Genomic DNA, 15495 nt, shown 5'->3' with positions numbered 1-15495 from the left:
CATCGTAGAGAAGCACTTAATACCAACCTCCTATAATTGTTTTTCCCAATTAGTAGCTAAATTAGTAGGTAATTTAAATTTATATTAAAAAAAATAAGAAATAGAAGAAATAGATTTTTTTGGGGAAATTACATGGTTTATTTATTTTTATTCTTTTGACAAAATACCATTTATAGGGTGTTTTTGTATTTCTTTATTTTTACTTTAGTTTTTTTTTCTTCCTTTTATACTGTTCACCAAAATCAATTGCTTCAACCTCAAGCAATGGATAATCATGCAATAGCTTCATGATTCCAGTACTGAGATGGGATTACACGATTCATTGCAAGAGAGTTAAAAGTAGAAATTGAGTCGACGTACATATGTTATTTTAGGCTTGAAAAGGGAAACTGACGAGAAACTGAATTATTTTACATACCATCACCTCTTGTTAGTATTCCTTCAAAGTAATTCTCTTCATTTTCAGTACAGAATTGTAAGTAATGTAAGTTTTGAAGCTGATGAAGAAGCATGCTCTGGGTTTAATTGGCAGTGTCGCAAGAAATTCTTCCATTAAATCTTCCTTGTAAATAGTGTTTGTTGGAGCCAAGTTGGTGAGGATAAATGCACACTGGTGACAGGAGGATCAAATGGGGTATTACAAATTCATGAAAGTTTTATTGAATAAGTAAATGATAGGAATTATTTATAAATTGAAAGTCTCATTATTTAAGAATTATAAATTTTGTAATACAATTTTAAAAATAATTTTTTAAATTTTTTTTTACTTAGTTGTATTTTAATTATATTTGAATATAAAAGTAGAATATATGAATAAAAAATAGTCATTAATAAATTGACTACAGTAATAAAAAAACTCTAGTGTCAGTTTTTTAGGCGGAAATCATTTTATATGAATAAAGTATGGCTGGATACATAAATGGGTTTCTAAATTTGCTTTGTTTTGCAATTTGTCCTACAATCTCAACTTTAACTCAATTAAACTTTTTAATTACAGGTTATTAATCTTATACCCTTTAATCACAGACATTATGCACGTATATTTTACGTCATCTAAGAACATGTATTTTTGAATAAAATAATATCTTTAAAATATAAAATAACGACTAAATACATAAATTCAATTGAACTTGTCTCATGTTTGCAATTGGCTCTTCGAATTCAATTTTGATTCAATTGAACCTCTCTCAACTTCACTGATTGTTATTTTTAAATCCTTCAATCACAAATATTAAGGGTGTGTGTTTTATGTCATCTAAAAAATTGCATAAATTTGAATAAAATAATAATAATATATTTAAAATATAAAAATAAGTAAAAAAATAAAATAAAACAATAAGTTTTAGTTCTCAAACAAAACTTATCATTTTTTGATATCTGTTAAATATTTCATTTATGGTTACTGATATGAGCATAGCCCGTGAGAATAAAAAGAAACACTTGATGACAAAAAAGTTAAATGAATATAATGGTTTATTTTAGTTCTTTAGAAAATATAACTTTTATTTTATTTAATAAATTAACAAAATAATTTTAATGTACGATAACTAATATATTAGAATTAATGGAACACATTTTTCATAAAAGATTAATCTAAAGCGCTTAATTTCCATATATGAAGGATTTAAATATAACAGTTCGTGAAGTTCATATGCACAATTGAATTAAAGTTGAGTTTAAGGGGTTAATTATGAAAATAAGACAAGTTTAAAGTTTAATTATATATTTTTCCTATTATAAGTAACGTCTTTAGTGAAAATATTAATTATTTATTACTATCATTAGTGGAGATATTAAAAATAATAGTCTGTAAAGTTAAGAAGTCCAATTGAATTAAAATTGAGTTCGGATGGCCAATTACAAAAATAGAACAAGTTCAAGAAGGATGCATTTATATATTTAGCTACAAAGTATTTATGTAAATTAGACATTAATATGGATGTAATGGTTTATTAATCATAATTTATTTAGATATATATACAAATCTTTATATAAAAACGTAAAATTAAAGTTTGTTTTATGAAATCAAATAAAAATTAAATTAAAAAATATATTAAAAATATTAGTATAATTCTTATGAAAGAGAGTAAGGAAAAGACTTCAAAATAATTAAATAAATAAAAGAAAAATTATAGAAATTTTTTATAAAAATTAGATTAAATTTATAATTCTAAGAAATAAATTAAAAAATTTAGATTAATTCTTATGATGACAGAGTGAGGAAAATAATTTAAAGTAATTAAATGGTTAAGTATAAAATTATAACACTTTTAGTACTAATTAATATAAATATTTCTAAAATAGTTAATGCATTTCTTTAATACTCATATAATTATTATTTTTTAGTAGTTTTTTCATATAAATTTTTAAATTCACTATAATTTAAAAATTATTGAAAAACTCATGTGAAGAGAAAAAAAAATTACAACTTTACACACACACACATATATATATATATATATATATATATATATATATATATATATATATATATATATGGTAAATGAGTTTCTTCCTCAGTAAATAGATAAAAAAAAAAAAAAAGTTTTTTCTCGGTAGAAAACATCAAGATTCTGTTTGTCTTTTAAATTATTTGATAGAGAATTAAATTTGTATGAAATAAATGTGTGGGTTGTTTGGATGTGCCAACTTATACATATGTTGCAAGTGAGAGTTTTTCTTTTAATAATTTGCCCATCTTTAATTTCTTTTCTTAAAAAGGTCTGATATTTAAATAATAAAAAAGTTGCATTTGCGCCTATAATGTCTTGCAGTGGTGTAAATTGTGAAGAGCAGAGTTTGGGACCTCGGCCTCCTCATAAGTTGCCAGCAAGTATTCTGTTAACATTCCTACTTTTCATTCTTTTTATAGTGAAATTTGATATATTTTTTAATGCTAGATATAAATAAAAAATATATACTAAATATTTTTACTAAATGTTATAAATATTTTAAATATTTATATTAAAATATGTGGAATAAATAAAAATAATTTCAGATACTGATTATGTATTAAATATATACTAATATATATTAAATAGTTTCTATAACATATAAAATTAATACTAAAAGTACAAAATAAATTTAAAAAATAATTTTAAATATTAGTTATGTATTAACTATATATTTAATATCTATAAAATATATATTAGAATAAATAAAATAGTTATTTAAAAATAATTTTAAATTTTAGTCATATATATTAAATTAATATTGTCAAATGGATATCAAACATTTACTAAATAATTCAATAGTATAAGAATCATAAAAACATATATTAAATTATTAATAATATAAATTATTATATAAAAAATATTTCTAATGTTTACTATCATATTTTTAAAATAAAATTTTAATTTACAGTATTTTGAAAGAACAATATTTTGATAAATAAAAAATGATAATTTTATTATTTTATAAAATATCTCTAAATTTTATTTTTTTATTTATGGATATTTTTAAGTTGTTTCCACCGAACACTTTATGAGCCTTATTAAATGTTAGAATAATATCATCCCAATGGATTCTAAGGATGTTCTATAACTAATAAGATAATCATAATGCTCAAACAAGATATTAATCACCTCATGGAATTCTATTAATACATAAAATGGCACCTTTAAATATTAGCATGCCTACAAAATAAGATAATTTATTCTGCATTTTTGTTTACATAAGAATTTTCCACTCTTTACCTTGGAAGAGGTGCCTTCTAGGATTGATGCTTTTGTAATGAACCATTTGGTTGTTTCTTGAGGTTTTTTTTATGCATTTTTTCCATGAAATAAAACTTTTACCAATAGATACTAAGAGTATATTGAATTGAAATTTATAAAATTTATAAAATTTATTTATAAATTTAAAGTTAATAAAATAAAAATTAATTTAAAATTTTATATAATTAAAATTATATGAAATTAGTTATAGCTAAATTAAATTCTAACAGTATAAATGAAATAGATTTCATAATAGTAAATCAATATATTCCGTAGCATTAAAATATCTCTTTTAATTTATTATTTTTATTTTATATTTTCTCTTATGTCCTTTTCTTAAATGAAATAAATTTTTTAATGGATTTCAATTATATATAGCATTTAAATTGTGTTTAGTTGAAATCTATAAAATTTATTGAATTTATTTACAAATTTAAAGTTTATGTGCTTTAAATTAAGTAAAAACTAATTTAGAATTTTACACAATCAAATTTGTGCGGAATTAGTTATAGCTACATTGAAGGTCTGTTTGGTTTGACTGATTAATGCAGCTGGTAGCTAGTGGCTGATAACTAGTAGTTGATGGCTGATAAATTAAACTATTTGGTAAATTTTTATTAGAAATTGTTGTTAGTACGTTAAATGACTATTGAAAGTATAATTTACTATTAAAAATAATTATTTTATTTTATTATATTTAATAATATAAATTAATAAAAATAAATTATAATAATTAAAATTATTATAGTTAATTTTCTTAGCTCAGTTGTATTTATTATTAAAATATTTATAAAAATTATTTTAAAAATAAAATTTTAAATTTCTACTAATAAGAATTTCTAATTTCAAATACTATAATTATATATATTATAATTATTTAATAATTAAGAATAATTTCAAAATAATAATTAATTATATAAAATTAGTTTAAAATAAATTATCAATAAATTTTAATAAGGATAATAATATCTAAATAAATAATAAAATCAAATAAGCTATTAACTAATAAAAAAAGTTTTAAAATAGAGCTGATACAATCAGCAATTAATTAGCATTAAATCAACTATCAGCTGCTATTTTTTAAGTTTTTACCAAATACTTTAATACAACTATTCAATGTAAAAAAACTATCGGCTGCGTTAAACCTATGAACCAAATGCCCTCTAAATTCTAATAAAATTAGTATAATTTTCAAATGAATTCCACGTTAAAATTTAATATATTATATAACATCAAAATATCTCATTTAATTTTGTCATCTTTATTTTATTTGTTTTTCATATTTTTTGTAAAATGAAATAAAATTTTGTCCGAAATTGAACCAAACAAAGCGTTTTGCAACTGATTATTGTTTTCTTTTGTTGTGGGCTTGACATTTGCGTGTTACCAGTTTCTTGGAAAAACCACAACCAGAAGAATTAGGTGCTTCTGTTGAAACCATACTTCTGATCGATGAAGAGGAAATGACCCTGAGATAGGGAAATACACTGTCACACTTGTTCGCAGAGAGATAAGGGCACATTTTGATATTGCCATATCTTTTCCAGAAAGCCTCAAGGGGTTAGAAATTGCAACTGTTCCCCTTTGAAGATAAGATCTAATCTCTGTGGTTAACAAGTTTTTCCTAACTGCATCAATTGAGAAATGCCAAGAAAGGGCGACTTGGCATTGATCTTTTGCAAGTAATACATTTGCACTTTATATTTTTACTTGGACAAGTTGAAATCCTTGAATTTGGTATTATATATATGGAATGAATCATAAAATAATTCCTTTGCAATGAATCTAATTGGTATGCTTTATATTGGTTCCAAGGTTAGAAGTAGTAACATAGACTTGGTTTCTGAACAATTTTTCTCTGGAAGATCAAACGAAGGTAGAGGGTTTGAGTCCACAATCAAATGCTTGTAATTCTTCGATCGATAACAAGTTTTTAGTGATTGTTCTTGCATTTTCTGTGATACAATTCAACCATATAGTGTGAAGCCTTGGACAATCAGGCATAAGTTCTTTGCTGTTTCAGGTGTAAATTCGAAATTTTTTAACTTTTTCTTTATCTTATCAGCAGTACCAAGTTTGAATCACTTACATCTGATGTTTAGATTCCAACCCTTGTTAATTTTTTAGGACAAGACATCAAAAGGACCCTTACTCAAGATAGTGTTCATGTCTATTGCTAGTAGTGTCAGTCGTGCACTGCTACAGCCTTAGATGTTTTAACTTTTTCTTGTCTGTTTTGATTCCTTTGCTTTCGTGTGCTAGCTGCAATGTTCATATCATTTCTTGTCTGTTCATTCAAGCACTCTTCAATATTTCTTTTTCTAAAAAAGAACTAATAGATATGTGTTTTCACCAGGCTTTTATTTGATACGTGACTTTAAAAATATGAAATGGTTATTTCTTTTTTTTTTTTTTTTTTTTTTTTTTTTTTTTTTTTCTGCTGATTCCTTGTCCAGAAAATCGGCGTGGGCTATACTTGCATTATTCTTTCCATGCCTCAACCCACATGCCTGCAATCCATTTCAATTGCTTTGTCCCTCCTCCTTTCCTTATTGATGTAATTTCTTCTGATTTGATTTAATGAAAGTTCATGTTTGTATCAGCCAAAATATCATACAAAACTTAACTTGATACAGGTGTCATCTCTTGCTCTCTCTCACTACCAATCCTTTTTCTTATCTAAATTTGGTAGATATTATTTTGGCTGAAAATGGGGTAATTGCCCAAGCCATAAACCCTTAGAGACTGTAGGGATGATAAAAATAGAAAGAAATATTCACACCATTAGGCAACAGGGCAGCAGCATTTGTCAAGGCATGAGCATCTCTCACCATGTTGAAGTCACTATTCACCCTAGATTCTCCCCCATTGATCAAGCTTGCCGCACTAGCACTAGCACTTCAAGACTGCTCAACCCTGTATTCCAAGCAATGTTCAGGATGCCAAGTTCCCCAGAGCTCGACAGCTATCTGAGCATAAGAAGCAGCCTTTGCTTCAGAACCAGTGATCGATATTCAGGCGTTCCTGCATGCTCTAACCCACTGCTATCCTTTAACTGCCCCGTCAGAATTGATAGGAGAAATTATAAGAAAATGTAATATTGGTAACATATTATGGATGTGTTAGCATTATTGATATAATTAATGGGATTATTTAGCTTAATTGTAGATATTACATTCCCTTGATTGTAGTTCTGTGTAGATATTATGAGTTATCTTGTAAAAAAGAAAAGGCTATTTCCTTGCTACTATATACACACAATTTTCAATGATACAATGGGGTCCCTCTGATTTCCTGTGTTCTTGTAACAGGTAATCCCTTTGAGCTTCAACAATGGATTGCATTTATGGTCAAAACTCTGAATCTCTGCACTAGAATATTTATGCTTCTTCAGTCATTCCAACTGTACCTGAGCTTGAGTGATGACTAATTAACCAAAACTGGGTTGCTCCTAACCACTCCCCTAGTTGGTCAAGTTCATAAATCTAGCTCGTACTGCTCGTCAATCTGTGAATTCCTGGAACTCAGTACCCTCGGTACTCACTTCCACAATCTCAACTGCTTGCACCAATCGCTGGAATTGACTTGCACTTGGCACCCAAACCGCCCATTTCTTAGAAAATGACCCTGCTTTCTCCCAGAAATAGGTCACCTTTTGATGATAAAAGTAGATTATATCAATAATATTATTTTATAAATTAAAAGAAAAATGGAATGCAGTGATAAATGGAAATAGTGCTAACATTCCAGCCTTTCTAAATTTAGAAAAAAAGAGCCAATAGAATGTTATTTAGGAAAATATCGGAAATTTAGGAACTCCTCCCATAAATAATTAATTATTTATGGTATTTTAAGTTATATTTTATTAGCCCTAGCATTAAAAACAAAAGGGAGAAATTATATTTTATGTGTAAGAAAGTCATGTATTTCTATTTTTGGTGCGTCACGTTTTATTTCCCTCGTGATTTGACTATAAACAATTAACTGGAATTGATAAGAGCTTTCAAGTCCGTTCCCGTACACTTACAAACAAAACCCAGACTCTATTTATTTCTCTTTTTTCTTTATATATATACATATATATCTGCTTTTATTGGCGGACCCCAATTCCCACATTCAATTCCAGTTAATTCAACCCCCTCGTGCACGCGCCCCTCAACCTTATCACCGGCTTTTCCGGTCACCTTTATTTTCTTTTCTTACCTAACTACCCCAGTTTCCCGCTCCGATTTCCCACCTCCCCAACGGGTTCCCAATTCCTTCAAATACATGTACTCCACTAGGCGGCCGCCTATTGGCTGCTTGGATCCAAATTCAAACTTTTACATATTAATTTTTTAAAATTAATTTATGTGCCTTTTAATTATTAATCTTTATTTTCCATAAAATTAAAAAAGATTACCCATGTTATTTTTTTCCTAAAGACATTAAAAATACAATTTTCAAATTAATAAATCACATTATATAATGCTAAGAAATCAATAAATTATTAATAAAATATCTTAAAATTATTTAAATTAAAATATACACTGCTGTCAACTCAATAAATTTATGAATATCTAGTCTATTATGGTGGATGTTTATTTTCAAAGGGGTTTCAACTTTTGATAATTACCTTTGAAAATGAACCTGGACATTATCTTGAAGAGAAAAGAAAGAAAAAAGGGCAGAGAGAGAATTTGGACATTAGAAGAATACCAGTGGATGAGGAGTTAATTTAGGATGAATTTCCATACAATTTGACCCATACTTGGAACATAAATCTTAAATTATTACAAAATCCAATTTTAACTACAATATTAAGTTCTACCCTACTTACTATTAATCATTAACCAATAAGATATCGCCAACTTATCCACTAGTGTCAGTGGTTGACCTTTCAAATGACAGTTTTGCCCCTAAGTGGGTAATTCCGTCAGAATACTCCTGACGTGGCAGAGTACTTTTATTTGGTAAGTTCATAAAAAAATTAGCAAATACATCACTAGAATATTCAATCAAACCCCATATTTGTTAAAGTCTAATTCTTTTCTCAATTTTTTAATAAGATTTAATTTTCTTTTATTAAAGGTCTTGGAAAAGAAATACCGAATTATTTGTTTTCCTAAAGGTAAAACTTTAAGCTTATTTTTTCAAGAAAAAAACTGATCTAAGACAAAGTTAAATTGAATCATTAATTAATTTTAAGAAACAACTTATATGCTTAATACCATTCAATTATTAAATGGTTAATCAATAAAATGTTTTATCTTTTGAGAATTATGTATTTTATTTGTTTAACTAATATTATTTTGTTGGTTTACTTTTATAGGAGACATAACTATTATATATTATTTTACAAATATCGATAATTATTTAAATATAAATTATGCAATGGTTAGGTATATAATGAAAAATGTTAAATTTTGAAATTATTTTTCCTAAATTATTAAAATTATTATTTTTGTATTTTTTCACGAAAGAAAGCATAGAAATTGGAGAAGGAAGAGAAAGAAGCTCTTTTTTTCTCCTCCTTCTCTCTCTGTGTCAAAGACTGTCTCTTTTGTTTTCTTTTTCTCGGAAACAAACTTTTCTCGAGAAGTTTTTTGAAGTTTAACTTTGTAGAGAGAGGCTTAAGCATAAGTAACTACTTCAATACAGACAGACAGATAGATCTGTGAAACTTGGTGTTTTCACTTCCTTAGCTGGAACTAATAAGTGAAGAGGTAAGATTCTATTTCTATAACCTTAAAAAAACATTGTTTGCGTCTTCCTTTTCTTTTATGTCTACTTCTGATCATGTTTTTCTTTGTCTTTCTCTCTCTATATGCATACGTATATACTGATTATTTGATCACATGAAAGGAAAGATCTTCGATTCTTGTGTCACGGGTCTGTTTCTTTTCTTGTTGGGTTTTCTTTTGTTGCTTAAAAGCTAGATCTTTTTTACTAATTGTTGATCTGGGTATTCTTTTTTTGTTTGTTTATTTGGTTTCTCGCTAAACTTATTGATGTTACTGTAGTTGTTGCTATGTACTTTTGACTGTGGATTACTTGTTTATTTGACTGTCATAGCTGCTGAATCTGAGTCTTTGGATCTCTTGTTTTTGTTTTTGAGCTTTGGGGTTTCTTCTGCTGCTGGGTATTTGGTCTCTTGAAATATCTTGCTGTCTGTTTTTACTCTTCTTTGTTTTTTTCTGTTTGGGTTCTGAGAAAAATTGATGAAAGTGAAAATGAAAAATGAAATGATCGTTTCTTTTTTCTTTTTACCTGAATAACAAAATCCAGTAAGCTCAGTTTGCTTTTGGTATTTTGATTAGTATGCAAATCAAAAAGAACATAAAAGTTTCAATTTTTCTCCCTTTTTCCTATAAGTAGACTTTAAATTGTTATTCTTGGAAAAAAAATATTATAACCTACAATTTGGTTTATTTTCAAAATGAAACTTGAGGTTATGAACTACTGAAATAAGCCATTTTTAGAATTTTTTTTCTTTCAACATTTTTGTGCCCAAATCTGTTATATAATGATAAACTTTCTCAGAGAATCTAAGCGAAGAAAGAAGTCCTTTATCATGTTGTTTCGCAAATATTCGAAGTAGATGTACTCCATTTCTGCCCCTTTATCTACACAATGAAGGCCTTCATTTCCTTGCTTCAGTGCTGCTTGCAGTTGTAATTGTAGTTTCTTTTATTTTCATGGTGTGGGTTAGAAAGTAACTGGTCCTCTTTCTATGTTGTGCAATTTAGTCCATCAAAATAATGGTTAGATATAGGGTTATTAATATTTGGCGTTCTTTGCTCTGATAAAAGCACAATCATTATATGTATTTGCAGGTTGATTCCAATGGGGTTGGTTTACAGTTTCAGTTATAGTTTTAGCAAATGAAAGTATGTGCTGTGAATTGGAGCATTGGAAGCCCACACCATCCCCGATAGTACCTCTGATTTCTCTTCAAGAAAGTAGACAAACCAGCATAGACATGAATCACTTGACTGTTGAGACTGCTGATACTTTTGCAAGCTTGCTTGAGCTCGCTGCTAACAATGACGTTGAAGGCTTTAAGAGATCAATCAAACGTGAACCTTCATGTGTTGATGAGGTTGGATTATGGTATGGTCGTAAGAAAGGCTCCAAGCAAATGGTTAATGAACTCAGAACCCCGTTGATGGTTGCTGCTACTTATGGTAGTATTGATGTTATAAAGCTAATTCTTTCTCTATCAGATGCTGATGTCAATCGCCCTTGCGGCCTTGACAACAGCACTGCCCTGCATTGTGCCGCTTCAGGTGGGGCAGTGAACGCTGGAGATGTTGTGAAACTGCTTTTAGCAGCAGGTGCTGATCCTAATTTGACAGATGCCAATGGTCATCGTCCTATTGATGTTATTGTTGTTCCTCCAAAGCTCCGAAATGTAAAATTTACTCTTGAAGAGCTTCTTGCCATTGATAGGGCAGTCATTGGGCACAATCTAAGGATTTCCACAAGCACATCAGATTCAAATTCTCCGCCTCTCTCACCTTCTGTGGAGAATGGCTCTCCATTGTCTTCATTAGATTCCCCAATGAAGTCAAAACTCAATGATGGACCTACTGCTTCAGAGAAAAAAGAATACCCAGTTGATCCATCTCTGCCTGACATCAAGAACAGTATCTATTCGACCGATGAGTTCCGAATGTATTCATTCAAGGTCCGACCTTGTTCTCGTGCATACTCTCACGATTGGACTGAATGCCCATTTGTTCATCCAGGGGAAAATGCTCGAAGAAGAGATCCTAGGAAGTTTCATTACAGTTGTGTACCCTGTCCTGATTTCCGCAAAGGGGCATGTAGACGAGGAGACATGTGTGAATATGCTCATGGAGTTTTTGAATGCTGGCTTCATCCCGCTCAGTATCGAACCCGACTTTGCAAAGATGGTACAAGTTGTGCGAGGAGAGTTTGCTTCTTTGCCCACACTGTGGAGGAACTCCGTCCATTGTATGTATCCACTGGTTCTGCTGTTCCCTCTCCTCGCTCGAGCACCTCTGGTGCTACTGCCATGGATTTTGCTGCTGCCATGAACCTCTTGCCAGGTTCTCCTTCATCAGTATCTGTTATGTCTCCTACACCATTTACTCCACCGATGTCTCCATCCGCGAACAGCATGTCTCATTCTTCTGTGGCTTGGCCCCAACCAAACGTCCCAGCCTTACATCTCCCTGGAAGCAATCTCCAGTCTAGTCGCTTGAGATCATCACTTAATGCAAGAGACATACCTGCTGGGGACTATAGTATGTTGCCTGATTTTGATGTGCAGCAGCAACAGCTTCTAAATGAATTATCCAGTCTCACTCAACCACCTTTGAGTAATAATTCATTGAATCGTTCTGGTCGTTTAAAGATTCTAACTCCTTCAAACCTTGATGATCTGTTTTTTGCGGAGAGCTCTTCTCCTCGGTATGCTGATCAAGCATTGGCCTCAGCAGTTTTCTCGCCAAGCCACAAGTCTGCAGTTCTGAATCAATTCCAGCAGCAGCAGAGTATGTTGTCACCAATCAACACAAATTTTTCTCCTAAAAATGTTGATCCCCATTTGTTGCAGGCCTCTTTTGCATCAGGCAGGATGTCTCCCCGAAATGTGGAACCTATCTCACCTATGAGCTCTCGAGTGTCTTTGTTGGCTCAACGCGAGAAGCAGCAACAGCAGCTTCGCAGCCTCAGTTCTCGAGAATTAGGCACCAATTCTGCTGCCATCGTTGGCTCCCCAGTGAACTCTTGGATAAAATGGGGTTCTTCAAATGGGAAACCAGACTGGACTACTAGTAATAATGAATTCGGTAAGCTTCGAAGGTCAAATTCATTTGAGCTTGGTAATGGAGAGGAGCCTGATCTATCATGGGTCCAATCACTTGTTAAAGAATCTCCTACGGAGATGAAAGAAATAATGGCCATGCCTGTCTCCACTAACGGTGCAGCTTCTTCGAGGGAGAGTTCAAATGTGAATTCCCAAATTGAATCAGTTGATCACATGGTGGGGGCATGGATTGAGCAATTCCAGATTGATCAGCTTGTGGCTCAGCAAAATTGAAATTGATTTTAGTGAGTCCTGAGGTAGTGAAATGAGGCTAAGTTCTGGTAAATACGTTCATTTTTTGGGGGGTTTTGTTGTTAGTGGTGTTGAAGGTAACAGTAACAGAAAGGTCATTTTGGAAAAGGAAAATATTCATTTCACCAATTTATTGTTACAGCAGAAGTTAGAGAGAGAGAGAGAGAGAGGACAAAAGAAAAGGTGAGACAACCTCTGGGTTGGAGTCAAAGAAATTAAGCCCAGAGTAGGTGTATTTTTTGTTTTTTCTTTCCCAATATTTTGAAATTTTAGATTTCTGTCATTGTCATTTTTTTAACCTTTCTTTTTAAGATGAGCAACATATTAAAGTTGCTATGTAACTGATTTGCTATGTCTGGACAAGTCTTATATTTTCACCATGACTTTCAAAATCTATAGAAAGCCATGAGACTAATGAAAGAAAATTTTCAAGGTTATACTATACTTCTGGGAATGGAACAGGTTACAGGTGATTGTATTTGATGAATGTGAGTGCTTTTAATTGTAGATTTAAAACTTTAGGAGCAGTGGCAGCAGAACTACAGACATGGGAAGGACCGGATCAACTTATTCTTGGCGCATGTTTTTCGTAGACATCGGTTGATTTGGCTGTTACTGTAGCTAATAGCTTGTGTTTGGCATGAAGTAGCATATCAGGTTACAGGTTGAACACCAACCATTTTTCAGTGTTGCTGCTCCAATGCTACTCTGTACTACTAGAATCAGATTTTTCCTAAGGATGATATATGGGGTTCAATGGCCGATCTGCTAGCAGCTCCACAGTCTCGAATGTTTGTGTTAGATTGCAGAAATTGTGGGTTTTCATTTTCTTGTGTTAGAATGCAGAAATTGTGGGTTTTCATTTGGAAGTAAGTAAAGATCACAGCTCCCGGGAATAGCTTCCTGTTCCATTCCTGCAGATATAGAAAGTACTACAGTTTAAAGCAATTGCAGCCAAGGGGCATTGATCAAATGCAGCAAAAATAACTTCTCCAAGGATAGCAAAGTTACAGTCTTTCTCCCATATTCTTGGCAGCCAAACTAGTATTTTCTTAGGAAACCATGAAACCTGTTACACTTATTTTATGAATAGGAAAAATTCCTCTCATAATACCCCCAACTAAAAATTCCACTCTAAACATATATATATATATATTATTATTGCCTGGCCGACAAGGCAAACGATAACAATATAAATCCAATAACTGACCTATGAAAAAACTTAGTCCAGGTGTAGAATCTCAACTACACATTCATTTAATGTGTAATTATTACTTGAATGTCATTGCTCATCGGTTTATGTACCTTCAGTCAAATTTTGTTCACAACTGAAATAAAAGGGAGTTTCAGAATTGATCCATTTAAAATCAAACGTGACGTTAAGATCATATTCTAAAAACGAATAAGAAAGTATTACAAGAAATTTGTAGCCACAAGACTCCAAATTCTCATCTAAACTTCTCAGTTAGCTTCAGGACAAGGAATAGTACAATGTCTCTATTCTGTCACAATTCTTTTTTCTTTTTCTGCATACTGTATTTTATATTTTATTTTAGAATTATAGATTAGAGTGCTATTTTTTTAATTAGAAATTTAAAGGGTCTTACGTTTATTCAATAAAGACAATCATATCTATGCCAATGGCAATCAGGCATGATGTATATTTGCTCAAAGAGATTGTTTAGATGTCAAAGGATCACTCGTATTGAGAGACTTAAGCTTCGACGTATCAATATAATCCTTTAAATATGATACTAATTTAAATATTGGAATGGTTTTCCAGACACATCCTGAACCGTTAACTTGTGTGAAATCAACATTTATTTAGCAGGTCCCTGTTATTATTAGCCGTAGAAGGCAACACAGTTCTTTTTTTCTAAAAAAAAAAAAGAAAGGAGGAGAGAGTAAAAGTTTTTACGGCCAATCACAAGGAATTATGAACAGTGAATTCCAGGAGCTACTTGGCCGTATAGACATTCATCAAGTCGCCGAAAGTGACCCATGAGTGAGTAAGATCATCCCATGTGTTTAACTCTTCACCACACACCAAATCTTTTCTTTTTCACTTCTGCTGTTGATTTTACAATTCAATTTTGTCCCTTTATATGATAGTCTTCTTTCTTTATATTAAGGGAAATTAATTATTTAGATGTAGCCGTGGTCCTTGGCCATTTGGACTATAATCGAGGGTGAAAGCAAAAGAATTTAGATAAATAGATATATAATATATCTTTAGTTATTATATTTATATTAATTTATTTTTAATTATAAATGATCAATAATAATAAATTACCCAATTTAAATATAAAATTTAATTAATAATATTACATGTCAGTATTTAATACAATTTATTTCTAAATAATATAGTAAACTAAATTTATTTTTTTTGTTAATAATTTTTTTAAATATTTTCAGCAATATCAATTATATTTGTATAGCAATAAATGAGATTTATTACAGAACCAATTAGGTTATGGTTTCAATAAAAAATTAATATAAAGTTATAAACTCTTACTTTTACAATTTGCTCAGACTTTATTATTTGGAATGCATGGAAAACCAATGGATATTAAAGGTGTAAATGGAACTGAGGAAATTCTTAATTTAACAAAATGAGAGATTTTATAAACACTCAAATCCTGAATATAAGTTTCATAATCCAGAGTTTTTGTGGAGGGGACATTTTACAAATCTATAAATCTCCTCTTTTTC

At 30.2% G+C, this 15495-nt stretch overlaps 1 protein-coding gene across 2 annotated transcripts; it reads left to right on the top strand.

The window, feature by feature from the left end:
- Positions 1-9177: 9177 nt before the first annotated feature.
- Positions 9178-13220, top strand: LOC8278943 (zinc finger CCCH domain-containing protein 30). 2 transcript variants are annotated; one of them, XM_002526671.4, is made up of 2 exons: positions 9178-9421; positions 10532-13220. In XM_002526671.4, exon 2 carries the CDS (start codon positions 10588-10590, stop codon positions 12763-12765), a length of 2178 nt encoding a protein of 725 aa, XP_002526717.2. In that variant the 5' UTR covers positions 9178-9421; positions 10532-10587; the 3' UTR covers positions 12766-13220. The 2 variants fall into 2 exon arrangements, with proteins under 2 accessions (XP_002526717.2, XP_015579398.2); XM_015723912.3 differs by lacking the exon at positions 9178-9421 and adding an exon at positions 9447-9587.
- Positions 13221-15495: the final 2275 nt, after the last annotated feature.

This window comes from Ricinus communis, chromosome 10 (genome assembly GCF_019578655.1).
Source record: "Ricinus communis isolate WT05 ecotype wild-type chromosome 10, ASM1957865v1, whole genome shotgun sequence".
Lineage (NCBI taxonomy): Eukaryota > Viridiplantae > Streptophyta > Magnoliopsida > Malpighiales > Euphorbiaceae > Ricinus > Ricinus communis.
Note: the sequence above shows the minus strand (reverse complement) of the source record. Positions and strands in the feature narration are given on the sequence as shown.